Source organism: Amblyomma americanum, chromosome 1 (assembly GCF_052857255.1).
Source record: "Amblyomma americanum isolate KBUSLIRL-KWMA chromosome 1, ASM5285725v1, whole genome shotgun sequence".
In the NCBI taxonomy this organism is placed as follows: domain Eukaryota; kingdom Metazoa; phylum Arthropoda; class Arachnida; order Ixodida; family Ixodidae; genus Amblyomma; species Amblyomma americanum.
The window spans coordinates 75,168,778-75,196,314 of NC_135497.1; the positions used below are offsets into that span (position 1 = coordinate 75,168,778).

General features: G+C 48.0%; 3 protein-coding genes across 3 annotated transcripts in view; 2 read left to right on the plus strand and 1 right to left on the minus strand.

Moving 5' to 3' along the window:
- The first annotated feature begins 4 nt into the window (after nucleotides 1–4).
- Nucleotides 5–2,599, plus strand: LOC144113055 (TWiK family of potassium channels protein 18-like). The gene is made up of 3 exons (XM_077645949.1): nucleotides 5–718; nucleotides 769–974; nucleotides 1,028–2,599. The coding sequence occupies exons 1-3, from the start codon at nucleotides 28–30 to the stop codon at nucleotides 1,691–1,693; spliced, it is 1,563 nt and encodes a 520-aa protein (XP_077502075.1). The 5' UTR covers nucleotides 5–27; the 3' UTR covers nucleotides 1,694–2,599.
- On the plus strand, nucleotides 2,440–25,750 carry Trc8 (TRC8 ring finger protein). The gene is given in 3 exon segments (XM_077645946.1): nucleotides 2,440–2,686; nucleotides 24,090–24,485; nucleotides 24,488–25,750. Coding segments are annotated over 3 exon segments (1,770 nt in total). The 3' UTR covers nucleotides 25,615–25,750.
- NSD (Nuclear receptor binding SET domain protein) overlaps nucleotides 25,748–27,537 on the minus strand; it is a 41,708-nt gene continuing 39,918 nt past the window's right edge. The window contains exon 4 of the mRNA XM_077645944.1: nucleotides 25,748–26,202. Coding sequence (XP_077502070.1) covers nucleotides 26,027–26,202 — 176 coding nt within the window. The 3' untranslated portion in view covers nucleotides 25,748–26,026. The remainder of the gene's footprint in view (nucleotides 26,203–27,537) is intronic.

The following is a 27,537-nucleotide window of genomic DNA, read 5'->3' on the forward strand; positions in this document are numbered from 1 at the left end:
AGGCCGCGGTGACCGCAGGTGGCACCGATGATGCGGAAGAGGCCAGCGCGCGGTCCACCTGGGCCCCGGCGCTGGCGTGGCGGCTATTTTGGGGGGAGGCCCGCTTGGCTGCGGCCCAGCTGCTTGGGGGCGCCCGGTCTGCGCCCGATTTGGGCAGCCGCTCCCAGCGGGGCAGCAGAGGCGAACATGTCGTCGCGGAGCCCGTCGCCCCGAGCGGGCCGGCGGCCCGCGTTCCTCAGCCAGCCGTCGGTCATCAGCTGGCAGTCGGACCCGACGAGGCCGCCCCAATACCTGATCCTCAATCCCATGCACATTGTGAACCTGACGGCCGACAAGACACGCAGCTGCGCCGTCCGTGCCGCCCAAAGCGTCAAGGCTTTCAGCCAGCGCTGGTTCTCGCACATCCTTTTGCTGCTCGTGCTGCTAGCCTATGCGGCCATGGGAGCCGCGCTCTTCCAGCTCATCGAAGGTCCCTTCGAAGACAAGCAGAAGCAGACCATCCTGAACGCGCGCCAGTACATCATCGAGGACCTGGTGCGGGCCCAGCGCACGCTATCCGTGGCCAGCTTCCGGAGGCACGCACTGCGACGCCTGCGCGAGTTCGAGACGCAGGTGCGCGTGCTCGAGGATGAAGCACGCATCGTGAGCCACTCGGAGAAAAAGGTCTGGTCATTCTGGGGAGCGCTCTTCTACTGCGGCACCGTTTTCACGACCATCGGTGAGTGCATGCGCCGCCGCGGAGCGCGACCTACATTCCGGATGTCGCAGGCTACGGGAACATCGCCCCGAGCACGCTGGGTGGCATGGCGGTGACCGTCCTGTACGCCTTCATCGGAATACCGCTGCTGCTCATGGTGCTTGCCGACCTCGGCAAGCTGTTCACGCGCGGCATCAAATGGCTCTTCCTGTCGCTGCGCCAGCTCTTCCGCACGGGCCGCTGCGGCAAGCACAAGGCGAAGGCGCCACCGCCGCAGGTACGTGACACCCACTTGTGACGCCACTGTGCTACAGGGGTTTTCTTTCGCAGCTCCAGTACGTCGCTTTCGTGTGGCGCAAGGTGAACGACACCATGGCTTACGTTCCGTACCCGGCCTATCTGAAGCCGGAGCCCACCACGCCAAGTGGCGAGGAGGGCGGCGAGGAAGTGAGCAAGGCGGCTAGCGAAGAGGAGCTCGTCATTGACGACCAATTCAACCTGCCCGTGTCGCTGGCTCTGCTTCTGCTCTCCATCTACATGACAGTGGGCGCCTGCATCTTCACCATTTGGGAGGATTGGAGCTTCTTCGAGGCCTTCTACTTTGTCTTCATTTCAATGAGCACGATTGGGTTCGGCGACTACGTCCCAGACCACCCCATGTTCATGATGGCCACCTTCATCTATCTGCTGTTCGGCCTTGCGCTGACTTCCATGTGCATCAACGTGGTGCAGGAGAAGCTTTCTGCCATATTCGAGAGAGCTCGAATGCAGCTGGGGACGACCATAGGCTTCGACGCCATGGTGATAGACCAAGAGCGCAAGGAGCCCCTGGAGACCGATATCAACGAGGCAGTGACAAAGGACGCCATCGCCAAAGAAGCCATCGCGAAGGGGCTGGCTGCTCAAGAAGCTGCAGCCAAGAGCGCTACAGAGAAGGCGGCAGTCACGAATGATGTCTCGACTAAAAATAGCAGCCAGCATAAAGAGCCTACCTGAACAGCCTGGCCCGAGCGAAAAATAACGCACCCAACAGGCTTTCGGACTAGCCATGCGTAAGCACGTTTCAGTGCATCGAGACATGGGATGAGAGATGCGTGCAAGAGTTCGCCGTGATGGCACGAGACAGAACCAGGAGCTCACCGCATAGCTGCACGTTTCAACAGCCGTACCAAAGTGCCCACTACTGCTTACATCTGGCCTAGTGCAGAAATAATAGTACGCCGCGGACCGGCGTTACCTCGGTCAGTAGCGCCATTCCGCTTGCACCTGTTGATCCGTAGCTACTGCACGGGTTGTATTCCGACCGTTCCTAACATGCGCACACCGTATTCAGAACTTTAGATGTTAAAATTACATCTACAGAGCTGAATGCAATCACTCTTTGCTGCTGTATTGAACGACGACTTTCTGTAAAATATTCACGCTCACGTCACGTCATGTTAAAAGCTGCTAAGGCCGCAAATGGCACTTGTCAACACTCCTAAACAAAAAGCGTTGCGGTAGATGTAAGGGTACATTTCCTCCGCTCTCCACTTTGTTGCCCTATTTGCTGTGTCCGCCGTGCTGCCGGTGTGGCGTTGTGTCGCTTATTGCCTGCACTACTACCACACTACAGTCATCGCCAGTCTATGGTTTTCGTAGCGCGAAGCGTGGTCGATGTGTGTGTGTGTGGTCGTGGAGCGTTTCTATGTGCGATGCATTTCTTCGGTGGTTGAGCTTGCAGTGTCTGCTTAAAAAGAAATATGTCGGTCCGAGGACGTATTTGGGCCGCCCTCGACGTCATCCTGAGAGTGCCACCGTTGTTCGTGATGGACGCCGTTCTAAGCTGCAGTTTGGGACTACGATATGACAGTGGGGCTGTTGCACCAGGTGTCGATGTAATAAAAGACAACAGTGACGGAAGCAATTCGTCCGGTGCGGTGCATGAGAACGACCTCTTTACGCACTTCGACCTATCGACATTGTTGTGGTCATTTGTGTACCTGCAAGGTAAGGCGCCTACGTTTCTGCTATTTGTAGCTCGGTCAAGAGTGGACAAAGAACCTCATATGCGCTCATAACATTTGATTATGCATGCTTACTAGCTGTCGACTGCAAGCTGGCAATTAGTTGACGACGCTGGTTTGGTATTTTTCGCGAGAAAAAGTTAACTTTAGTTGTTGATGCCATTGGTACAGCGGTATACGCGCCAAAAAGCAAGTGCTTTCGGAGCAAGCTACCTGTTGGCTGAATTTTTGAGCAAATGTGTGACCACTGCGATCTAAGTTAACTAAAAAGGGGCAGAAACAAGTTGTGTTTGCCATGTGTCCAGGATAGCGCGTTGCAGTTTGATGTCTGTAAAAAAAAAAAAAAAAAGTTTTCTCACTTTACAGGCACCGCGGCTACCGCTCTGCCTTAACTGGGTGAAAACAGCATAGTAGCGCCTACTAGCCGAAGAGCAATTTTCGGTCACCTGCGTTTTTTTCTTGTCTTCACGGTACGAAAGATAAATAGGCTGGCTGCCCGTTTTTGCACTGCTGTGTCTGGAAATGAAAAAAAAAATGCCTGAATGGGTTTTTTTTTTTTCGTTGAGTTAAAATTGCTCAGGTATGTAAGTTGAATGAAGGAAAACAGCCTAACGTAACTCAGAGCCGTTAGATTTGTTGCAAGCGCAATACGAAAAAAATATATAAACCGGTGGTGTTCACGTCGCATTTTTGGCATCGCTGCTATGGCTTCAGGAGTTCGCTTCAGGCCGTAGAATTTGGCGCCGACGGCGCGGGGCAATGCCAGGGCGACTGGGAGATGTGTATCGGAATAGCCATGGGAGTAGCCAACTTATCAGGCCAAGGGCGAAACAGGCAACCACAGCTGGTCACGCAACATCTAAATACCGACGCCTCTCGCGGAGGGTAGGTGCACTCGACCTGGGAAAGCTACCGTCGTTTTTGTGATGCCTGGTGACGTAAATTGTGTGCGAAGAACTGTGCATTTTAGGCACTGAGCGGTGATGCCATCAGGGGTAGCAAAAAATAGCGCCTTTCCCCCAACCGTTTCAAGCCACGTCAGTGTGCATTTTTGAAACAGCCTGTTGTTGTTTCTGCTTCATGTGTCTCAACAACAAATTGTTGCCACGGCACCTCAGTATAAACCTTGTCCATTCAAAATAGTGTGACAGTGGATTGACCCGACTTCAGCTAGGTTCCTGCAAAAGCAGAACATCTGTGCGCGGAGGGGACGTAGTACATTTGAGTTCCTGACAAATTCCTTCTTTGCTGCAGCTGACACATTAATAATTGAAGAGTCGTTGCAACATGAAGCATGGGCTGGCAAGCCGGCATGGTACTACTGCAGTCGTGCTTGTACCGCTCAAACAAATTTTTGCTCCGTTGACAAGTGACAGTAGTTGTGTAAGCCCTCCTGACACGTTTCCTTATAATTATGTTTTGTTAAAAGGAATATGTGAATATGTGTGGAGGAATGAAAAAAAGATCACATGAAAGTTACAGAGGGTTGTAGTGGGCAAAGTAAACCAATGATGCACGGGCATAAAAATAGCTTGTTACTTTTTTGGCTCACAGATTTCAAACCCACCACGGTGGGTCTATGGTCAGTGGCCGGTGACGGAATTTGTGGGTTTGATTCCAGCATCGGCGGCCGCATTTCTAAGGAGGCGAAAGGGAAAACACCCATGTATTGAGGTTTCGGCGCACAGTAATGAAATCTTGGTGCTCGAAATTAAGAGCTTTGACACACACAAATCCACTGATCAGTCTAGGGTTTAAACGTGTATAGCGCAAAGATGGTTTGTTTGCTAGAAATTGAACAAAAGTAATTCATTTACTTGTCTTGTATAAAAGGCTTCTGATGCAAATTGACAAAAAAAAATTTAATTTCTTTGTGTCCAGTGCTCACTGTTTGAGATTTAATAAAGTGCACTGTGTATTTCACACTCCCAGAATTAGGCTGAGTTTGTATATTCCAGGCTGCATGTGAAAACAGCAGTGAGGTTAAATTTTGTCTTTAGTATCGCATTCCAAAAACTTCTGACTGCAGCTGTGCATTTTTGGATCTATATTTAATGGAACAACTTTTGGAGCTAAAAAGTCTCTTTATGCAGTGTAAGTGGCCATTTCAATCCTGGAGCATGGAACTATTTCAGCTTGTACTGCTTCATGTAGTAGGTTTAATATGTCAAGACAGCAGTGCTCAAATGCAAACCACAAGCTTGCGAACACTGAGCGGTTAAAATCTGGCGAGTGCACTTTCACATGTAGATATCTAAATTCTTTAGAGTATTATATTTACCCTTTGTGCTGCTCATATGGCATGAGGAAAAGAATTAAATTTTTTAAATGCAATTTTGTTTTGTAGCACTGACTTGGGTATGTCAAATATAGCAAAGGCTTTCATGGCATAATTAATACTGATGTATTTTTCAGTCAAACATTTCCTGAAGCTTACTATGTACCATATGCAACAGCTACTGAATGATATGCTTAGTGAAATATGTTAGTTAAATAAAATGGATTCAGCAGGTAAAAGACATATCTGCAAAAATGCGAACTGGCGCGAGGAACCAAGGATGAAACGCACAAGACAAGACTCGTTTCCTCACTCTAGTTTGCATTTTGGGAAATAAGTCTCAAAACTGCCAATTGGCTCTAACAAAAGTATTGCTGGGACCTGCAAAAGAAACGTCTGCCTTTATGCTAGTCTAGCAGTGGGACAATTAGTGTAATTTTTGAAGTGCAGTATTATAAATAGATCAGTATTGAAAAAATGCGACAAGCCTTGGCATGGGTTGCAGGTTTGCAGTAGTCATTGATGCATGTAATGAGGTAGGCTCCTATGGCATTTTTGATGCTCTGAAACTCCATGTATTGAGACGGATGCCCTTCCTTGATATCTGGAGCTTTGAAGTATTGATGCAGGACTGAAAACGTGTGAAGTGGCCTACATGCTTTCGGCAGTGCTGTACTGTTGTGCGCCACGTGACCTGCAGTGCGCTGGTGGTGGCTGTACTGTGGTTTGCACCTTACAGCAGTTGTGTGTGATGTAATACTCTTCACCAAGCATGCAAGGATTGTATATCATCATCATCATCATCATCATCAGCCTTACTACACCCACTGCAGGGCAAAGGCCTCCCCCATGTCTCTCCAATTAACCCTATCCTTTGCCAGCTGCATCCACCCTTTGCCTGCAAACTTCTTAATCTCATCCGCCCACCTAACCTTCTGCCGCCCCCTGCTACGCTTACTTTCTCTTGGAACCCACTCCGTTACCCTTAAAGACCAGCGGTTATCTTGCCTTCGCATTACATGCCCTGCCCAAGCCCATTTCTTGCTCTTGATTTCGACCAGGATGTCATTAACCCGTGTTTGTTCCCTCACCCACTCTGCCCGCTTCCGATCTCTTAACGTTACACCTATCATTTTTCTTTCCATGGCTCGCTGCGTTGTCCTTAACTTAAGCTGAACTCTTTTCGTTAGCCTCCACGTTTCTGCCCCGTAGGTGAGTACCGGTAAGATTATGCTGTTGTACACTTTCCTCTTGAGGGAAATTGGTAAACTGTATATAATTGTATATAGGATTGTATATAATTTATACTTAACTTTTCAGCATTACTGCATTCATACTGCTGTGTGAAATGAGCTTCGAGCACATATTGTGTTGCATGCCATATTGAGTGCCGTAGTGTTTGTTTGGAAGTGCTGACAGTGTGATGTACCATCATGTGGGGAACCGAAGCTGTGTGCACCAATGCCAGCAGTTGCTCCATACACTGAACATGCATGTTGAAAGGAAAAGTAACGCCGACCAAAGGTTGTTGTTAAATGTTAGATGTTTTGGCTTCCGCACGGAAGCCTTGTTCACTCTTGTTTACGCTTCCATGCGGTAGTGGAAACGTCTAACATTTTAACAGCAACCTGTGGTAGGCCTTCCTTTTGCTTTCGGCATGAACCTACTATCCGACCAGATGATATGTCGTCGAACCTTAGATTTCACTGAGCATGCAGTTTCAGTCACATTTAAGTCATGCCTTTCATCAAATATTTCAGAATTAGCTAATTTTTGGAGCCTAGAAGCAGGTAATTGTGACTAATAACATGTTAATAATTGTGACATTTGTTATTAACTAACTGCTTTTATTTAAAGCATGCCTAATTTTACAATCAAAATACTAGTCTACCTCAGCCTATCCTGGGTTGAATAAATGTGCAGCCCAGCCATGTTGATTTTTTGAAATGTTTGAGCCAGCCAGTACATGCATGAAACAGCATCTTCTGTCGCTTTTTAGATTGGAGTTATTTTCCTCACACGCTCAGACTATATGACACCTCAACCTCGCCTTGATAGTTCAGTGGAAATGCAAGGCATCCATGTGCTGTGGACAAATTGAAGTTAGGCCTGTATTATTAAATAACAAAAGTCCAAAAATAATAAGTACAGTTGAGGACAAAAGCCTCTCGACCACGCATTCCTCAAATGAAGCCAATAGCTCTACTATTAACTCGTGGCTGGAGACCACATTTGTGGAGATGAAAGAACAAAATTTTGACTTTTACCTCCAAAAGTGTGTTCTCCAGCCGCCAGCTAGTAGCAGAGCTATCGGCTTCGTTTGAGGAACATGTGGTCCAGACTCCTGTCCCCGACTGTACATGTGTCTCCATTACCGATCGACTTCGCATGTAAAGTTTTTTTGGAGGGAGGGGGCATGGATGCCAGAGGCCAGGGCAGGTGTAGGAAACTTCCTGTTCGCCTCGACGTTGACCTACAACAAAAAGAAAACAGCAGTTGGCAACACTGGACCACGGTCCGCGGCATAGAGTTTCTTACTATTAACATTAATAGTAAGAAACTGTATGGTCCGCGGCGTCCTGGCAATCACAACAGTAAACGAAATCAGCTTTTTAATGTTTGGCTTTATTAAAAAAGCCAGGTATCAAAATTCTAGAGCTTATAATTATTTTCGTGTGATTAGCGTCTTGTTTAGGTAACAAGAAGAGCTTTAACAGTGAACTACTACTTTGTCATGGAGGAATTCTGTGCGGCGGTCCTGAATGTGGGCAGAAATTTATGTATTTACGTAGTATGAGTGCTTTCTGCCGAAGAAAACGTGCCCTGTGCAATGGATGTGCTATACTTCTTAAAAATGTTCCGATTTTGCACAGAAATGTGTAGAATTGGCAAACGCTGTGTAAAAGAAGCACGGATTGTAGAAAAACACGAGACTGGCACGCAACCACATTACCCCTGTTTTGTTATTTTCTCACGTTTTGGCGTGCGTTTTCCTTGTACCGTTCTCACGGGCCTGACATATTTATTGCATCACACTTGCCTAACACCAGTTTTGTTTTTTCTTTGCCTTTTCATCAAGGTGCGTGCCACTGCCTGTGCCACAGAAGTGATATAGCTATACAGGTGTCAGACTGGCAAATTTAGTGTGACTGCCAGCGGGTGCATTTCGCCTCATGAAGTGTCACTGTGGCGACACGGTGCTACACTTAGAAGATAAGTGCCATTCGAAACATACCTTTTCCAGCAAAGTATTATGCGTGCGCTTTCCCTCCACTATATTCCTAAGACGAAGCCGCTGTGCTAGTCTTCCACGAGAGGCGCTTCGCTGGGCAGAGGCACGACGAACTTTGCGAAGATACATTAGTCGCTCTGCTACTATTTTCTGAGCCCACACAGAGGCACACATACTTTCCACCCTGACCTGCCTCAAAGAAGACAGGGTCTCATTCACTGGCGTTCTTTAGTTAGTCGATGACTAAGTGTATTAACTGCAGCGTTGTCAGCGTAACCACCCGGCATGTGTGTCCACAGATGGTGAGCTCACATATCTGGTCTTTTTAGACGACACCAGCGCTTCTCAGAACTGTTCCCCCAAAATAAATCCCACCGGCATTGCACAAGAATTTTTGCCACATAGGGAAGCTAACGCTGCGCGAATGACTCTGAAAGACGCGAGTGTCAGTCGTTAAAATGACAGTTTGGCCGTATGACGGGAGTATTGCAGTACCAAAATTTAGGAGCTTCAGCAATAATTTTTTTACATGTTGAAGTGCAAGCTACAACACTACGAAGACACTGCAGATCACTGCTCTTGAGTGCGGTTAGGCATGTGCAAAAATTTTTGAAGGAGTCAAGATTTATTTAGCACTTTAATTATCGGCAGTGGCAAAATACAAATAGGAGATGTTCGGAAGACAGGTACCAGAAATAAAACCGTTCATATTAATTCGCTGTTCCGAAAGAAATCGATTGTCTTCGTATTCATGTGACTGTTAAAGGAGTACAGGAGAGAGAGAGAGAAAAACGTTCTAATGGATAGAATGGTTGGGTGGGCCCTCATTCCAGGAGCCCATTGGCTTTTGCCGCTGCTCTTGCCTGATTCACCAGCGAAAGCTGGTCCTCCGAATGTGAGCTGGACAGCGCCGCTTCTTAGTCCTCAGTTGTTGGGTTATTGAATCTTGGTATAGCTGGGTTATTCTGGCACGCCCATACCATATGGTATAAGTCAGCCACTTCACTGCAGAAGGCGCAGTGCGGATCATACGGATTTGGAAACATATAGCTGAATTTGACAGGATTTATGTAAGTATTCGACTGCAATTTCCTTAAAATGACCCCTTGCTCCCTGTTTAGATTTTTGTGCGGTTGGTGTGCACTTTCCTCGTTAATCTCAAATGTTGGAGTAAATAGCGCCAAATTTTTGCTTGCGTGTTTTCTTCTTTCAAATGATGCGTTAGACGTTAGGATGACCTTGTGGTATTCGCCTGCAACCACTGAAGAACTTCTTGTTGATCCTGTTTCGGTTTCGTTTTCATCAGCCAAATGATGACTGTGACGTGTAGTTGGTGTTTAGGTTACGTGAGGTATGAAAAAAATGACAATATAACTGCTGATGCGCTGTTTTTTGTCATTCCACCTCTTGAAACAGGCTGGCTTAAGTGTTGTAGTGAAATAAAACTATGTATCAGCGATTTTATATATTAGTTTTTCGTTGCTCACGTGACCTAAACACAAACTACACGTCACAGCCATCGTTAGGTTGCTGAAACCGAAATCAAGAAGAAATTAAGTTATAAATTATTTAGTGATCGTAGGTGAATACCGTGTTGTGATTCATGTATTTTAATGGCTAACGCATCACTTGAATGAACAAAACACGTAAGTAAAATTAGTGCCTGTGGTACTTTGGTTACTCCTCGCCAAGTAAACGCCGCCACGTATGATGGGAAAGATAGTTAAGCGCGTATGATATTCAGTGCTATTATATTCCGCTCCATAGACTGATGTAGTACATACGTTGCTGGTATTATTTTTTAATTATCCGCCGCGGTGGCTGAGTGGTTATGGCGCTCGGCTGCTGGCCGCGAAAGACGCGGGTTCGATTCCGGCCGCGGCGGTCGAATTTCGATGGAGGCGAAATTCTAGAGGCCCGTGTACTGTGCGATGTCAGTGCACATTAAAGAACCCCAGGCGGTCGAAATTTCCGGAGCCCTTCACTACGGCGTCCCTCATAGCCTGAGTCGCCTTGGGACGTTAAACCCCCATAAACCAAACCAATTCCTTTTTAATTTTTACTTGTCAGGAGCAACGAGGTTAAGCGGGAGAACACTCGCACTTAGCCGAATACCAATGTTACTTGGCTGACAATGGCTTACCTTTATCTAGTTTGACCGAGTAATAGTTGCAGTTCCATTTAAGTGCTGGGCATGATGTGAAACGTTTTCACAGTTGCTGTGGGAAAATTTGCTCACTGTTGCGATGTGGCGGATGCGCAATAGCCGCAAAAGTTTAGCAGTAATAAAGGATTTATAAACGCCTTACATGTGTCTTTTGAAACCGATTAACATAAGAAGAAAAGGTGGTAGGGTTTTAACGTAGTTAAACCGAGTAGACGTGCGAAAGCATGTATTTAGCCTGACAGGCTCATGGTTTTGCTTTGCTGGGTCGTCGGCGTCTGGCGACGATATTAGACTCAGGTTAAGCTCTGATCGAGGTTAAGCTGATCTGGTCTGTTCGCACTGTAGATAGAAGTTGGTGAAGACGACGATGTGCAACGCATATCGCGAAAGTGTGTTGCAGTGTTGTCGTTTTTGAGGCGACCACAACAACAACACTAGGGGTGATCGGTTGCGGCGGTAGCATATGCGCTCTCGTGCACATGCAAGCGAAGCTGATCTGTTCGCGCCGCCGCGGGTTCGAAACCCATCGTCGCTCTGTTAGACGCAACGTGGCAAAAAATCTGAAGTGCCGAAGACCGACGGAGGATGTCGTGATCCAGCATTACGTATACTGGGCATAAACAGTTTTGATGCTGGGTAAATCCCGAGCAAGATCAAGCGATGTTTCTGAGTTTGTGCTAAGTTAAATAAATATCCGCGACTGGGATTTGAAACCGCGGCGGCGCGAACAGATTAGCTTCGCTGGTCACTGCACGAGAGCAGTATGCGATCGCCGCAGCCGAACACGCCTCGTGTTAAACTGCAACACTCTCTCGCGCTATGCATTGCACATCGTCGTCTTCATCAACTAATACTACTATCAAACTAACATTCGCGTTTTGATGTATGTGGCGGTAGTGACAAAGATATGCGCGCTGCATGCTTTGGCGTGGACAACGTTGTGGCAGAAACATGGCACTGGAGCATAGGCCGCCGGCGTACATTGACATTGACGATGAAAAAGTTGAAGATGCGCATAACTGGCTCCCTGGGTCGGTGGACACCTCAATCGCTCTTTCGGGTACGTGGTATGTGGCAGTGTCCACGTGCAAAAAACGGTGCTTTCGCACAATATTTCGTGCTTAGCAATGCTGAACCGCCAGCCATTTTTGTCTTCATTGCAGCGTAGGAGGCAGACAAGTAAATAGCAGCGCACTGAAACTATGAAACAAACAGTCACGAGGAATGTCTGCCGTACGTGCGCACGTAAACACTGCTGGCTAGCAGCCGACGCGGGCGGGCATCCACACTATGGAGGGTTCGTCGCTGCACTGCAAGGTGGCGACTCTTCTCGACCTCGCGACCAATGTATACCATTGTTCAGCCAGTCTAAGCCAGTCCAGACGTCAGCGCCAATTCCTCTTTTAGCGGCTGGAGGAAAGCCAACTGGAGCGCCGTATCGTGGTCGTGGTAACGGTATCCAGACGGAAAAAAAAAAAACTTCCTACCCGAGCGAGGCAAGAACCACTGCCAGCGAAAACTGAGCAGCTTCATTTCGCGTTGCTTCAGACAATTCGGCCATTGCCTCTATTGATATCGTGTTGCATACTTGTGTCGGAATGATTCATATTTATACATCATTTCTCCAGTCACCAGACTCGCTGGAGTAGTTAAAACCGAAACTAATAAAGTTTCCCACCATTGGCCGGAGTGCACCGCCATTCACTTCAATGCGGCTATCACGGAGTCATTTTCGGTGTGGACGTCGCGCGTTTGAATCGAGCGGCGAGAAAATTTTTTAACGCAATATTATGAGCAGTAGGTGCGTCTTGCTGCCGTGCGCTAAGAGCCATATAATCGATTTTTTACCAAGAAGAAAAGTTGAACGAAGTTGTCCTCAGGGATGACAGCGGACGGATGGCTCCGGACTCATTTCGACCACCGGTGCGCCGAAATCCAGTGCACAGGCATTTTTGCATTTCGCCTTCATTGTTATGCGGCTAACGAGGGCCTCGGCTCTGGCAGTCTTGGTGCTATAGGTAGCATATAAGCGGGTTGTCACACAGCTTCCGCCATCACCGTTCGATCGCGTTCCTACGTGGCACTCGTGGTAATACAGGACGTACTGCGTCCGCTGCTATGGACGAGGGTGGCGCTGGTGAAGACTCCAGGTTAGGTTACACGCAGATATAAACGCCCCCGAAAGTAGAAGACAGCCGCCGACGTAGCTCAGTTGGTGGAGCACCTGACGCGAATTTCGGAGGTCGTGGGTTCGGATCCCACCGGCAGCTGCAAACGGAGTCAAACTTGCGAACTCGTACTCCATAGGCACCGTGGAAAAATCAGCGTCTGACCAGCAAGGCTGAAATAGGGTTTGCGTCCAACGATCCCCGCGCGGCGTGTGTGTGTGTGTCAGTCCTCACTTGCGAAAAAAGAAAACGCCACTGCTGCGAAGAAGCCCTCGGGAAAACGAGCTGATGTTCGCCCTGGTCGTTGCTGTTAGTGTATCGCCGCCCGGAAGCGTTAAAGGAGTATAGACACCTAATTGTAGTTGCATATTTTATTCTCTGTAACCATGCATAATACATCACATGGATCAACGCGTGGTATTCGCCTGCCAGGCACGTATCCAAGGGGGGCCCCCTTCCCCCGAAATCAAGTCCACCTCCCCGCCCCTCTTCTCACTTAGTGCTCAGAAACTGCCAGCACCCCCCCCCCCCCCCCCCCCCCGGCGCCAGCTAGAAAAAATTACCTTGGGCCCCTCCTGAAAAAAAATTCCTGGCTACGTGCCTGTCGCCTGCGACTGCTAATTTCTTTCTGCTCACCTGTTTTGCTTTCGGTTTCAAAAGTCAAATGATGGCTGTGACGATCAAAGGTCAGTTAAGGTTACGCGGTCCATGAAAACGGCTAAAATGTTGTTCTGATACCGTTTGTTGTCATTTTGCTTAGAATTTCTGATGGTCTAGTTGGTACATGATGTCTTTAGAAAGGCTGTGCGCTAAGTAGACGTTCACAGGAAACCTGCTCAAGAAGTACTTTGGTTTGGGCTGTCCTGCTGTGTTCTTGTGCCTCTCTCGTCCTTGTTCCTTTCGCGCCGTCCTGACATAATCTACAGCCACAGGAAAACAGACGTTCACAGGACGTGTGCTTCTGACTTGTCGGCTCTACCTTTTTTCCTGTGAACGTCTCTTTATTTAGCGCACAGCGTTTCTAAAAAAGATATTCCTCTGAAGGACTGTAAACTCCTAATTTCAGTTGCATGTTTTCTCCTCGGCAAGGATGGATACGACATTTGAATATGGGGCTTACCTCGTGACGTGTATTCAAACTTCTGAGGTCGCTGTCATTGGTTGATCACTGGCTGTGCGCAGTAGGTTGTCTTCTCAAAGCTGCCCCCCGCCCGTCTCGCGGACGTAGTTCGCCGCTATGGACGAGGGTGGTGCTGGTGAGCACTAAAAAAAAATTTAATGAAGAAGATGTGCTGTGTGTGGTAAATCTGAAGAAACAATAGAACACCATCCTAAAATGCGATGGTATCCATCCCGATGTCGATGCAGGCACAGTCACTCTTCCTGAGGCCTTAGGGTTTAGAGATAACAATAGTCATGTAAATAAATCTGCGGTGGAAATTAGCAAAAAGCGATTGGAGGATTGGTGGCGCAAAAGCAGAAAGGTGACAAGTTTTAAAGTGTAGGAAGACGTTTGTTTTTTTAAAGGAAATGGCGAATTGTATTAACTTACAGCAGAGTAAACAAAAATAAAGGAAAAATAAACTGAGCATAGTGGCAACAACCACTGCCCCGTTTCAAAGGGGACGCTCCTACCTTCCATCCATCCATCCAAGGTTCGTTTGTACTACGCATAAATAGCCCTGAAGGCAGAAGATTGGACAGCTGTCGCCGTAGCTCAGTTGGTAGAGCACCGGACGAGAAATTCTGAGGTCGTGGGTTTGGATTCCATCAGCGGCATGTGGTTGTTTTTTCTTCTGCTTTCTGATCAGTTATCTTTAAGTGTCTGAATATTTACACTATTAATTTAGAATGAATTAACACCACAAATTGGAGAAAAAGAAAAACATCCCCTATGCTCCTTGGTTTCAGTGACTGTTGGCTTCCGTCATGAATCGCCTACGCAGCACTTCGCGATATGCAAAACCTGCCTGTCTTCTAAAACTCATTAAACATCACAGGAGCTACTTTAAACGGCAATAGCTCTGCAAAATGATGTCGATAACGCTTGATACAAATGCCGAAACTTTTTCTTTTCTACATGAACCTACTACCGAACCAGATGAGATGTCAAACCGTAGATTTGATGATGCCGAATAAATTCCTGTTCAGTAACCGTATATTGGCGTCTGGCTTCTAAAAGTTACTTTTCGAACATATCCTCACCCCGCCGCGGTGGCTCAGTTAATAATGATTGGTTTTGTGGGAACGGAAATGGCGCATTATCTGTCTCATATATCGTTGGACACCTGAACCGCGCCGTAAGGGAAGGGATAAATGAGGGAGTGAAAGAGGTGCCGTAGTGGAGGGCCCGGAATAATTTCGACCACCTGGGGATCTTTAATGTGCACTGACATCGCACGGCACACAGGCGCCTTAGCGTATTTGCCTCCATAAAAACGCAGCCGCCGCGGTCGGGTTCAAACCAGGGAACCCCGGATCAGTAGCCGAGTGCCCTAACCACTGAGCCACCGCGGCGGGGTGAGGATATGTTCGAAAAGTAACTTTTAGAAGCCAGGCCCCAATATATATTCAAAAGTTTTATCGTCTCTTTGCCGTTTTTGTTTGGCAGTCCTCATGAGAGAGGATTATAAACGTGATAATTTATTTCTGCGTTTGAGAAAAGGGGGACTTTCTTTGCCACACCTGTACCTTAGGCAGGTGGTGTAAAGATTTGTTTCTTCGAAATCAATGCGACCCTTTCCTGCGGACTTTTATTCAAGTGAGGTTTTCTTCGGCTTTGCCAATTAAACTGTTATTTCCACTGTTAACGGGATGCGATAGAGTGCAAGTAGATTTTTGAAAGAAGTGGTCTTCGCTTTCCCGGTTTCCAAATGCTCGGTTCAAGCTTGGAATACCTTTCAAATGTCACGCGTAAGAAATTGCTAAAAGATTTGCTTCACTGTGTCTTCCCTGAGCCAATATATCGATCTCGGTATAGTGGAGGCCAAGGAGGAAATGTTTAAAAAGAGTAAAGAAAATGGTGGTGCCAGCAGGTGTGAAGACATTTTTCTTCGAGTTGCACACTGGTATGTTGCCGGTGAAAACATGGATGGAGGAGAAGTGATTGGTTTTTACCATGGGTGCTGGACTGCTTGTTATGTCAAACCAGAGTCAATAGAACACGTCTTTATTGATTGCTGGGATGCGCTGCTCTTCTGGGACGTGCTCCAGCATACAATAAAGAAAGGCTTACCCCTTGACGTCGTATGGGATACGATTCCTGGACGTTGAGCCGGCTCTTTATAAATATGATGTAATTTTCCTTCTTGGCCTACACAGCATTTGGCGAAGCAGGATGGCTGTAAGACACTGCGATGAAGATGCGCGGTCTGTCCGAGATTACTTCAAAGAAAACATATTTAAGCTGCGTGAAGTGTACAAGGAGCTATGTTTTGGAGATGAAGTTATCGAGTTGATGGGAGAGTTGTGTTTGAAACAGTTTTGATTTTCTTACGTGAAACGCATGTCCGCTTTTGATGTTTGAGAATGTAGCGAATAAACATGTTTGTGATCTGTTGTAAACTGTCGAAACAGGCAGTAAAGACAAAAAAAGAGCCGTGGTGGCTCAGTGGTCAGGGCGCTCGGCTACTGATCCGGAGTTCCCAGTTTCGAACCCGACCGCGGCGGCTGCGTTTAGATGAGGCGAAATGCTAAGGCGCCCGTGTGCTGTGCGATGCCAGTGGATCCCCAAGTGGTCGAAATTATTCCGGGGCCCCCACTACGACATCTTTCTTACTTCCTTCTCTCAGTTCCTCCTTTATCCCTTCCCTTACAGCGCGGTTCAGGTGTCCGCAGAGATGTGAGACAGACACTGCGCCATTTCCTTTCCCAAAAAAAACAAATTTTCAGTTTTTTTATTCAAAACTGAATTTTCAGTTTTTTTTTTTTTCAAAGCTCGGCTACTGATTCGGAGTTCCCGGTTTCGAACCCGACCGCGGTGGCTGCGTTTTTATGGAGGAAAAACGCTAAGGCGCCTGTGTGCTGTGCGATGTCGGTGCACGGTAAAGATCTCCAGGTGGTCGAAATTATTCCGGAGCCCTCCACTGCGGCACCTCTTCCTTTCTTCTTTCACTCCCTCCTTTATCCCTTCCCTTACGGCGCGGTTCAGGTGTCCAACAATATATGAGACAGATACTGCACCATTTCCTTACCCCCAAACCAATTATTTTTTTTTCCTTCGCCTCCATCGAAACGCGGCCGGGTGCTGTGAGTTGTCAGTAAACGTTAAAGATCCCCAGGTGGTCAAATTTACTCCCGAGCCCTCCACTACGGCACCTCTTCCGTTCTTCTTTCACTCCCTCCTTTATCCCTTCCCTAATGGCGCGGTTCAGGTGTCCAAGGATATATGAGACAAATACTGCGCCATTTCCTTTCCCCAAAAACCAATTATTTTTTCCTTCGCCTCCATCGAAACGTGGCTGCCACGGCTGGGTGCTGTGTGTTGTCAGTAAACGTTAAAGATCCCCAGGTGATCGAAATGAAGAGGGTAGGGTGGAACAAGTGGGTTGAAGGGATGGGAATAAGTTCGTTTGAAGTAACTTGTCGCTAATGTGTGCCTTGTAAGCGGTCTAGTGGGGAGGAGGATATATGATGCGGCTTTGCCTGTAGTGCTGCATGACAGGATGGTAGTCAAGGGGCTCGTTTTCGGTGTAAGCGTATGGTTGTGGGTTGGGGAGATCATCCAACGGCGCCCGGACGCTAAGTTCGCGGGCAAACGCCTGAACGCGCTCATTTCCTGGGTGCCCAGGGCCCCATGTAATGGTGATTTTTTGATGTGGTGCTGGTAGCGTAGATAGTAAGTGGGCTGAAGAGGAAAGAACGGCGCCTTTACAGAAAAGACTGCATGTTGTTTGGAAGTCAGTACAGATGGCCGTGTGGTCTGTGAGCAGGGTGCAGATGTGCGCTGTAGACATATACAGGGTGTTTCATGTAATTTGAACCAAGGAGTAAAAAAAAAAAGCAGCAGCGCACCGTAGCTGGGTGAAACCAACGACATGCTGCTTTCCGTCGTGTGGCACTCCTCAGACTATTCTTTTAATTTCCTTTAATTATTTAAGACATGTAAAATTTCTATTATTAACTTTAGGATCACGTGCGTTTTATTAAGTTACGAAACAACCGATCCAGTTTATAGTAGCTACGCATCTTCTCCATGGTCCTTTTTACCCAGCATATAAGGAAAGCCCACAAAATATGGAAAAAAAAAATGTGATCGCGCTCTTGAGCTACCGTATTGCAGCGCTACCAAGCGCGTTCTGAATGAATGAAGTCTGCGCACTCACCGTCTCGAAGTGTGCAGCCGACGCCGCTATCAGCATAGTCTTGAAAGTGCGTGAGCACTTTCTTCCTGAACATGGAAAGCGTGCGGTGCGATCTGCGATAAGTGATAGGCAGGCCACCGATAGCCAATTCGAACGGGGCTTTTACCGAGACATCGTGCAGACAAAACAAAAAAAGGAAGGGAAAGCTGTGAAGCTTGCGTATTTCAAGTAGCCTCCGTTTTATTTTTATTATTTTGCAGCCTGTCGAACTGAGTGGCAGCCGCTCGCACGTTTCGTTCGTTAATAATAATAATAATAATTGGTTTTTGGGGAAAGGAAATGGCGCAGTATCTGTCTTGTATATCATTGGACACCTGAACCGCTCCGTAAGGGAAGGGATAAAGGCGGGAGTGAAAGAAGAAAGCAATGCCGTAGTGGAGGGCTCCGGAATAATTTCGACCACCTGGGGATCTTTAACGTGCACAGACATCGCACAGCACACGGACGCCTTAGCGTTTTGCCTCCATAAAAACGCAGCCGCTGCGGTCGGGTTTGAACCCGGAAACTCCGAATCAGTAGCCGAGCGCCCTAACTACTGAGCCACCGCGGCGGGTTCGTTCAAAACGCGTTTTGGGAGTGCTGGAATATGGTAGCGCATGAGCGCAGTCACGTTTTTTTTTCGTATTTCACGGGTTTTCTTTAAACGCAGGAAAAAAAGACCACGTAGGAAGTACCTACGTTGCTACAATAAACTGGACTCCTTTCTTAAAGCCATATAAATCTTAACGAAATGCACGTGACCCTGAAGTGAATATTTGAAATTTTGCATAAATCTTACCTTGCCAATTAATCGGAATTAAAAAAATACCGGGGAGCGCCACAAGTCTGGAAACATTGTCAATCGGTTTCAACCATGGAGGAAGGAAACAACTCGGGAGAGGCGGTTGCGTCACATTTTTTGAAGCCGACTCCCATAGAGTTTCTTATTCACTAGAAGGAAAGCTGGTGGCTCTGCACTTCATCCACCATGAACGCCCGAGGCATGCCGTGTAGACAGCACTTCGGATTCACAGTTGGTGGCTTGTTAACTGTGCTACAGAATGTTTTGTTTGGTTGTTCAATTTCGTTTTCACCACTGTAGTTTTTACTGATGTTTTGTGCGCTTTGCAGTTGTGTAGTGGAGCTACGCACACAGTTCGAGATCTGAAGGCACTTGACGCGAAGTGAGCTGTGCACAGTGTCTGGTGCCTGCTAGGCCTAAAGTCCGTTTGCCCCTTCACTGGAAGCAATTTACGCAGCAAGCTGGGTTTGCTTAACAGGAACTTGTGCATTGAAATGTGAAAGAAGCGAACAAGGTTTTTTTGTCAACTGAGAACGCAGCTGTCTGCTGCCGTGGCCAACCTGCTTATTTGCTGTAAGAGTCTCCGCGACACGTATCTTTTAAAAGCGCAACTTATGTTAACCGTGCTCGCCGAGGATTGCGTTTGGTTCATTCCGAAGACTGGTGGTGACTGCGCATTGCATGCAGGAAATTTCTTCAATTTCACGCAAATACTCGCGTGTTGCACTAGTCAGCATAGGATAGGATAGGATAAACTTTATTGCTCTAGTTTCTATACACTTCAGAGTTCAGAGGTCGTCTTCATCTTGCGATGTCTTTGCCCTCTTCAGCGGGTGGAGCTCCTATTTCAGGGCCCCATTGGATCTGGCAGCTTTCATAGCATGTTGTACCAGCCTTCGTTGGAAGGCTGGAATGTGGCTGGGATGCGCTTCCTCCCACTGCTCCCGACACGGTTCTTTTTGATTATGGAAACTATAATTGTCCTTGCACTCCCACATTGTGTGATACATGGTCGGTCTGCCTCCGCATTTGGGGCACGTGTCCCTGTACTGCGTTGGATACATCTTATTTAATATGAAAAGATTAGCTAAGGTTTCAGTTTGGAGTCTCCTCCATATGACCGTCTCTTCCTGAGTCAGGCTAGAGTACGGTTCTGGATATCTTTTCCTTTCCTCCCCTGTAGTAATTGGTGATTTCTGAGAAGGCGGGCGTTACTTTTTCTGAGGCCCCCTCCAGCCTGAGTGGATGAGAGGCTCAGTTCGTGTAAGCTCGAGCGGTCTCATCGGCCCTGAGGTTGCCCCATACTTCCGCATGTCCGGGCACCCAGAAAATAACATGCCTCGCCTGGTCCTTTTTTGGAGCCACTCGTGCTAGTACCTGTCTTGCACATTTACCTATCCTTCCTTTCATATAGTTCCTGCATGCCTCTTTCGAGTCCGTTAGGATGGTTAAAGATTTTCCGATCCGGTTGCCTTCGGCAATCGCTAGAGCAATTGCGAGTTGCTCGCCCTCATCAACCGTACCGTTTCTAATGGATGCGCTAGCAAATTCTGCACCCTCCCAGTTGAGTGCTACCGCTGCTATTCTCACGTCTCTTCCTCTATATCTGGACATGTCCACATACACTGTGTTTTTTTTGGACCGCCAGTTTCTCTTCTATGTATTTTGCTCTCGCCTTTCTTTTAACCGGGTGCAGGTTTGGGTCCATGTTTTTGGGGAGCGAGCAGACTTTGATAGTGGTTCTGACGTTGTCGGGGATGTCTGCTTCCTTTTCTAGTATTTTTTCTAAGTTACCATTTCTAGGATTCTTCTGCCGCTTCTTGTTTGCACCATCCTTTCCTTTTGCGTCTCTAGCTGTGCCTCTTCCAGCTCTTCGAATGCATTGTGAACGCCGAGTGCTAGTAACTTCTCGTTTGCTGTATGCATCGGCCGATGAAGGGCCGTTTTATACGTCTTCCGAATGATTGCGTTGATTTGGTCCCTTTCCCCTTGGGTTGTTTGGAAGTATGGGAGGGAGTAGGTAACCCAACTTATGATCAAACTTCTTACGAGTTTCAGAGTGTCACTTTCTTTTATGCCACGTCTTCTCTGCAGTACTCTGGTTATCAGCATGAACACGGCCATCGCTTACTTGTGGTGGGACAAGTTTGCGGTTCCTAATTAATGCTTTTCTGTGCAAAACCTGTAAGCGCAGTGCCAGGACATGCCGAGAGCCGGCACTTAGTGCATGCAAGCTAGTTTCTCATCGAAAAGCGGGGGCTCAGGCAAGTTTCTCATGGCAAGAACATATATCCTATGCACTGACATAGGGCGCATCCAGCAGCAGCAGCAGACTACACCAATGAAACGTTTGTTTTTCACATACGAAAATGGAAGATTCTAAAGTGCTGTATTAAAGCGCTTACAATTTTTTTTTAAAGAATATTCTCTCTGAAAAGCGTGTCTGTTAAACGCACGAAATTATTTTCCACGGTTAGCTATATTTGACGGCATGAAGAGAAAGCCCTCAGTAATCATTAGAGGGCAAAGGCCTCTCCCATGTCTTTCTCTCTCACCATTAGCAAATTCGGTGATCGTTTATGCCTATGTTCTTCTGTGCTCATTTATTGCAATGTACGGTAAGCATATTTTATTACTGGACATATTGATTGTAAAAGCTCAATAGAGTAAATTGCTGGGCTAGTTGGTTCATAATGCGCAATAGTGGAACCATTGTGTAAAACAGTGCTTCCTTGCAATGTATGTTTTGTGAAAATTTTTATTTCTGCAGTCGTAATGATTTAGGACCAAGCCAGGTACGCTAGCTGGTTTCCCGGCATTCCCATGGTGGATGAAATGCCCTTTAAGAAACTCGCATAGATGGTGGCGCCAGCTTTCCCTCCAGGTAATACTTTGCTAACTCCGGAACCCTCCCGCCACGGTGCGCGCTGCCTTGCGCAGCCCCAGCCTCGGTGACCAACTCTGGGCCGTCCAGCAGGCCGGCAAGGCAACACCTCGATATCCCCATGTGAGAGACCTAAGGCCCCGTCGGCGAAAGCTCTGCAGGACCTTAAATAAAGTTGTTACCAACCTAAATAAAGAAACAAACACGCACCAACATAATCGACACCAGTAGGAGAAATGCTTTCGCATGACTGCACCTAAGTTTTTTTTTGATCCTTGGTTCAAGTTACGTGAAACACCCTGTATGTGGCCAGGCATTCTGCCTCTGTGGTGTTCGTGGATCTCAGCATTGCTGCTCCTAGTGTAGTGCCTGTGCCCATGAAGGCGGCTGTGTGGTGTCGGTGTATGTATGTCTTACCTTCTGTTGTATGGTTTTGTGAGGTGGGATGCGCGTGCTTCCCTGCGACCTTTGCGGTGGTCTGGGTGCATGTTTCGGGGCAGTGGCTTCAGCTGCAGGTTGCTTTGTGAGGAGTGAGGGTTGTCAGCTTGGGGGTGTCGGTCTCTGGCGGGTTGTAGCCCAGCGCTGTAAGTGGAATCACCCGCCACTTCATGCTGACTTCCGAGGCCTGAGCCGTGCGTCTTGTCGTATGGAATGTTACGTTTTTGCCGCGACGCAAGCTACTATCAGATTACTTGGCCGTGGTGGTGCATTTTGGAATCTGAAAAAAAAAAAAAAAGACAAGGCAAAATGGCGAGTTAGCGCTGTTTGCATGTGTTCCTTTTTTCCTGTCCTCGTTCTTATGCGCTACATTTTTCTTGTTAAGCTACAATTGCCTGCAGCTTTAGAACTCCCATTCGTGCACGTTCTCTCCTGGACAGCAGCCCCGAGGGACCATGTGCACTGCACCTGCCTCCTCAGAGCCAACTGCGCATCCGCACTTGGCGATGCTTATGTGAACCGTCACCACAGCCGCCAGTGCGCACGCACAGAAGGTAGCTGCAACGATAGTCATGCTATGCTGAAACTTACGTCCGTATTATACCGTTGCCACCAGCCTCCAAAAGCACATGTGCAGATGGTCCTGAGACTAAGTGCACACATACCTGGCCCCTCGGGGCACTTGCGCAGTAACGCTGTGCTGAACCGCTATTTTGCGGCGCACTGGCTGTGTCAGAGGCGCAGCAAACAGGTTCACATTTTTTTCCTCCCATTCATGTGACCAGACTGCCGCGACAGCGTTTATTTGAGTCCAGCCGTGGCGGCCGCCACGCAAAACTTGCTATGCAATGTTTAAAAAACCCAGGTGTTCGATATTCAACCGGCGCTCTTCATTACGGCGCCTTTCTTCCATCCCCTCTCGGTGGAGATTGATATAGTAACAGGGCCTTCTCTTTCATCGTAACTGATTTATATTACCAGATGGGCCCAGCTGGCCCAGCCCGCTTCTTGCCATAGTGCTAACTCGGCCTGACCCGCCTAGTAGTAGTAGGCAAGTTTATTGGGCTCACTCAGTTCCAGCCGTTAGCAAACATCACGCCAGCCTGAGAGACCAGACGCTGTCAAGTCTGGTCAGCAAGAGGTGGGGGGCAATAGGAACCAGTTAAGGATGAAAAGAAAAAAAAATCTGTGGTTTAACTACTGTTGAGCCTGGTTAAACAGCGAAAGCTGAGGTGTATCAGGCAACTATACGCAGTCTGGTGTCTGTAACTATAGTGTATTAGATTATATCTGTAACGATAAGTACGTTCCGGACACCTTCGCTGCTCGCTTTAATTGGAATATGTGCAATTTACACGCTCATAATTAAATTATTCAGAAACGCCTCAGTACGTAACTCGGGAAACGCGTTTCTAAGACATCTGTGCATTAACTAGATGCGCACCATCTGCTGGACCATCGCCGTGCGTCGTCACGTGTTTGGGTTTCAGTGGGTGCCATATGATGCTACGACTGCACGCCATATACGAAGGAAATTTATCTCACAATACTGTGAGCCTTTCCCAGGCTTTCACAAGAGTAGAATGATGTAACAATACATCCAAAAAGGTCAAGGTGCCCTGAAACATTATGGAAACAAAGAACACCTGAATCATCGCATCAGTAGAGTGCACCAGTACGTTTCACCAGAAACTTATTTTGTTACTTGTTTAATTGGGATATCTAATTTGCATGCACATAATTAAATTATTCATGTACGCCGGAGTACATATTTCGAAGGTACGTTTTTTTAGACATTTTAGACTAGACGCGCCTTTATTCACTTCGAAGAGTCGAACAGGCAATAAAGAAGAAAAAAAGTCATGGCGGAGTGGAAGCGTCCCCGTCTCGCATGGCGGATGCCCTAGTTCAATTCCCACCTACGCCACAATTTTGTTGTTTTTTTTTATTGAGGCCGCTTTAAGGTCATATCTGTGCCGTAACATGACCTTCAAGGTTTGTAGGCGAGAAGTGGAGCTTTCGCTCAAAAAAATCACCGTATTCATGACTGTCCTGTACGGGGCTATCATGCGCAGCTTTCCTGGGCGCACTGGTGATGGCGGTGCTGCAGACGCGCCAGCTGCTGCACGTCTACCTCTGGCTGAGCTCGCTGGGTGCCGTGCTCTGGTCGTACGTGTGCAACCGGGAACTGGTGCGCTACGCCGAGGACCTGTCGCATGACGGCAGCCTGCTGCTCGAGCTGCTGCGGCTGGAGCCCGGCGCCCTGCTGCGCACGGGCGCTAACTACGCTCTGCAGCTGCTGCTGGCGCTGTTGCTGTCGGCCGGTCGGGGCCCCCGGGCCACGGCTGCTCTGGCACTTACGCTGCTGGCGCCGACCGTAGCCAGCGTGTGCCTGCTGCCAGCTAGCCCGCTGGCGTCCGCACTAATCGCGCAGCTGCTGCTCGTGGCCCCCGCGCTGCGCTGCGCGCCGCCAGTGCTGGCTCGGACGACGTGGCGCGCGCGCGGGCGCTGCTGGGCCAGGTGGGTGGCCAGGCGCTGCTGGAGGCCCACTGGGCACGCCTGAGGGCCCCGCTCGTGCTGCGTGTCTTCTGGGCACTGCGGGTGGCGGCGCATGCGGCTCTGCTGCCACCGCGGCTGCCCCTGGCGCAGGCCCTGGCGCAGCTGGCCACGCGGGGCTGCGACACCAGTGTGGCACTGCTGGGCATGGCCAGCGTGGTGGCCACCCTGGCGCGGCTGACGGCGGCCGCGGCGCGCCGCCTGCTGCTGCTTGAGGGCAGTCCAGAGCGCAGCCTGGCCACCGTGGCCGGCCTCCTGTTCCTGGTGCTGGCGCTGCAGACGGGCATCACGGGCCTCGACCCGCCGCGCCGCCTGGCCCGGCTGGTGCGAAACCTCTGCCTGCTGGCCACGGCCGTGCTGCACTTCGTACAGGGCATGCTGGGCCCGCTGCTGGTGTCGCTGGGCGCCTCGCGCAGCGGGTCGCGTCAGCGGCACGCACGCGCGTTGGGCCTCAGCCTGGCACTCGCAGCCTGCCCCTGCGCGCTGCTTGCCTACCTGTGGACACACCAGCCAATCAGCACCTGGCTGCTGGCAGTCAGCGCGTTTAGCGCAGAGCTGGTTGTCAAGGTTATCATCTCACTGCTCATCTACCTGCTCTTCCTGGCGGATGCTCGCCGCGAGACCATGTGGGAGCCGCTGGACGACTATGTGTACTATCTTCGGGCCACGGGCAGCGTCCTCGAGTTTCTGTTTGGAGTCTTCCTTCTTTTCAATGGTGCCTGGATATTTGCGTTTGAGTCACGTGGTACCATACGTGCTTTCATGATGTGCTTCCATGCCTACTTCAACATATGGCAGCAAGCCAAGGCTGGCTGGAAAGCTTGTGCACGGCGAAGAGCCGCCCTCTACAAACTGCACTCACTACCAGAGGCAACAAGCCAACAATTGCGTGAACTAGATGATGTGTGTACTATATGCTTTCAAGAACTGCAGACAGCCAGAGTGACTCGATGTCGTCATTTTTTTCACAGCGCTTGTCTTCGAAAATGGTTGTATGTACGTGACATGTGCCCACTTTGTCACAGCACACTCTATCATCAGTAAGGACGATAAGAATTGTTTTCTCATGAAACAGTTTATTAAAGCGCCACCAACGACTTGTTGACAGCAATGACCAACTCGGCTGATATACGTCGTGAAAGTTTGTGCAAACAGAAAACAAAGCAAGGACATGTACTTTCAATGTCCTGATCAACATGTTCTTATGTAGCAATTCCTAGTCCCTCAATGACCAACTCGGCTGATATACGTCGTGAAAGTTTGTGCAAACAGAAAACAAAGCAAGGACATGTACTTTCAATGTCCTGATCAACATGTTCTTATGTAGCAATTCCTAGTCCCTCGTGTCCAGTTTGTGCAAACAGAAAACAAAGCAAGGACATGTACTTTCAATGTCCTGATCAACATATTCTTATGTAGCAATTCCTAGTCTCTTGTGTCCCTGTCCCTCGTGTCCCTAGTCTTGTGTCCCCGTCCCTCGGGGGCCCTTGCGACGCTTGGGCTTGGGCTCACATTCAGCTGGCCGCCTTGGTCGCAGTCCAATGTAGCCGCTGCAGTTCTTCGCACCACAGGCACAGGGGATTTTCTCATTACCACGGCAGTCCAGGTTGTAGTTAAAGGTGAGCTCAGTGCCTGCAGGTTTAAACAAAGGACACATCGCAGCAGTTACAAATGTGACGCATTTCCTCAGAGTTGTTCCCCAGCAGAGAGTTGTCCCCAACATGGGCTTACATTAGTACAATCTAATATTTTCTTATTGGACAGGGTCCTTCCACACGAAATGCACCAAACTTTGCGCTCAAGCCACCCCGATTTCTTCCATAAAATTTATGGCTCTTTATTCTGCTGCCAAAAGTTATTTCCCAAAATATTTTTAGGGAAAAAATTTGCCGTCATGCGACAGCCCTTTGAAGTTTAGACAAATGCAAAACCAGGTGTTGCTAAAGATATTTACAAAGAATTGATTATTTTCTGTCTTTTAAACTTCAATTTTTTTCTGAACAACATTGCTACCGTATGGGTCAGCAAAAAAAAATGTGAGCACAGATTTATGTACTTCTAAATAATTATTTTAGCCAAAAAAGCACCATGTTTGTTTGGTTTGGTTTATGGGGGTTTAACGTCCCAAAGCGACTCAGGCTATGAGAGACGGCGTAGTGAAGGGAAATTTCGACCACCTGGGTTTCTTTAACGTGCGCTGACATCGCACAGTACACGGGCCTCTAGAATTTAGCCTCCGTCGAAATTCGACCGCCGCGGCCGAGCACCGTAACCACTCAGCCACCCCGGCGGCTGCACCATGTTTGTGATAAAAAAAAATGAAACGTGACATTTGTAAGCAATATTAAACTTTACACTGGCAGCCTAGGGCACCTACTACTTGGCAAATATGCATATGCAACTAGGTGTTGGACTTTTCGGTTTTTATTTTTTGGAAATTCGGACTTTTCTCGGTGTTTATTTCAGAACAAAATGACTTTTTATCGGTGAACAGTATTTCATGCGAAATAAATTACTATTTATTTTCATTTTCCAGTGATACAGGTGCCCTGTAAAGCAAGATCAACTTAATGATCATGACTGGAGTAGGTTCCAATTTAAAACTCGATCACCATAAAAAAAGAACTGTGTGTGTAAGCAATATTAAACTTTAAACTGGCAGCCTAGGGCACCTACTACTTGGCAAATATGCATATGCAACTAGGTGTTGGACTTTTCGGTTTTTATTTTTTGAAAATTCGGTGGACTTTTCTCGGTGTTTATTTCAGAACAAAATGACTTTTTATCGGTGAACAGTATTTCATGCGAAATAAATTACTATTTATTTTCATTTTCCAGTGATACAGGTGCCCTGTAAAGCAAGATCAACTTAATGATCATGACTGGAGTAGGTTCCAATTTAAAACTCGATCACCATAAAAAAAGAACTGTGTGTGTAAGCAATATTAAACTTTACACTGGCAGCCT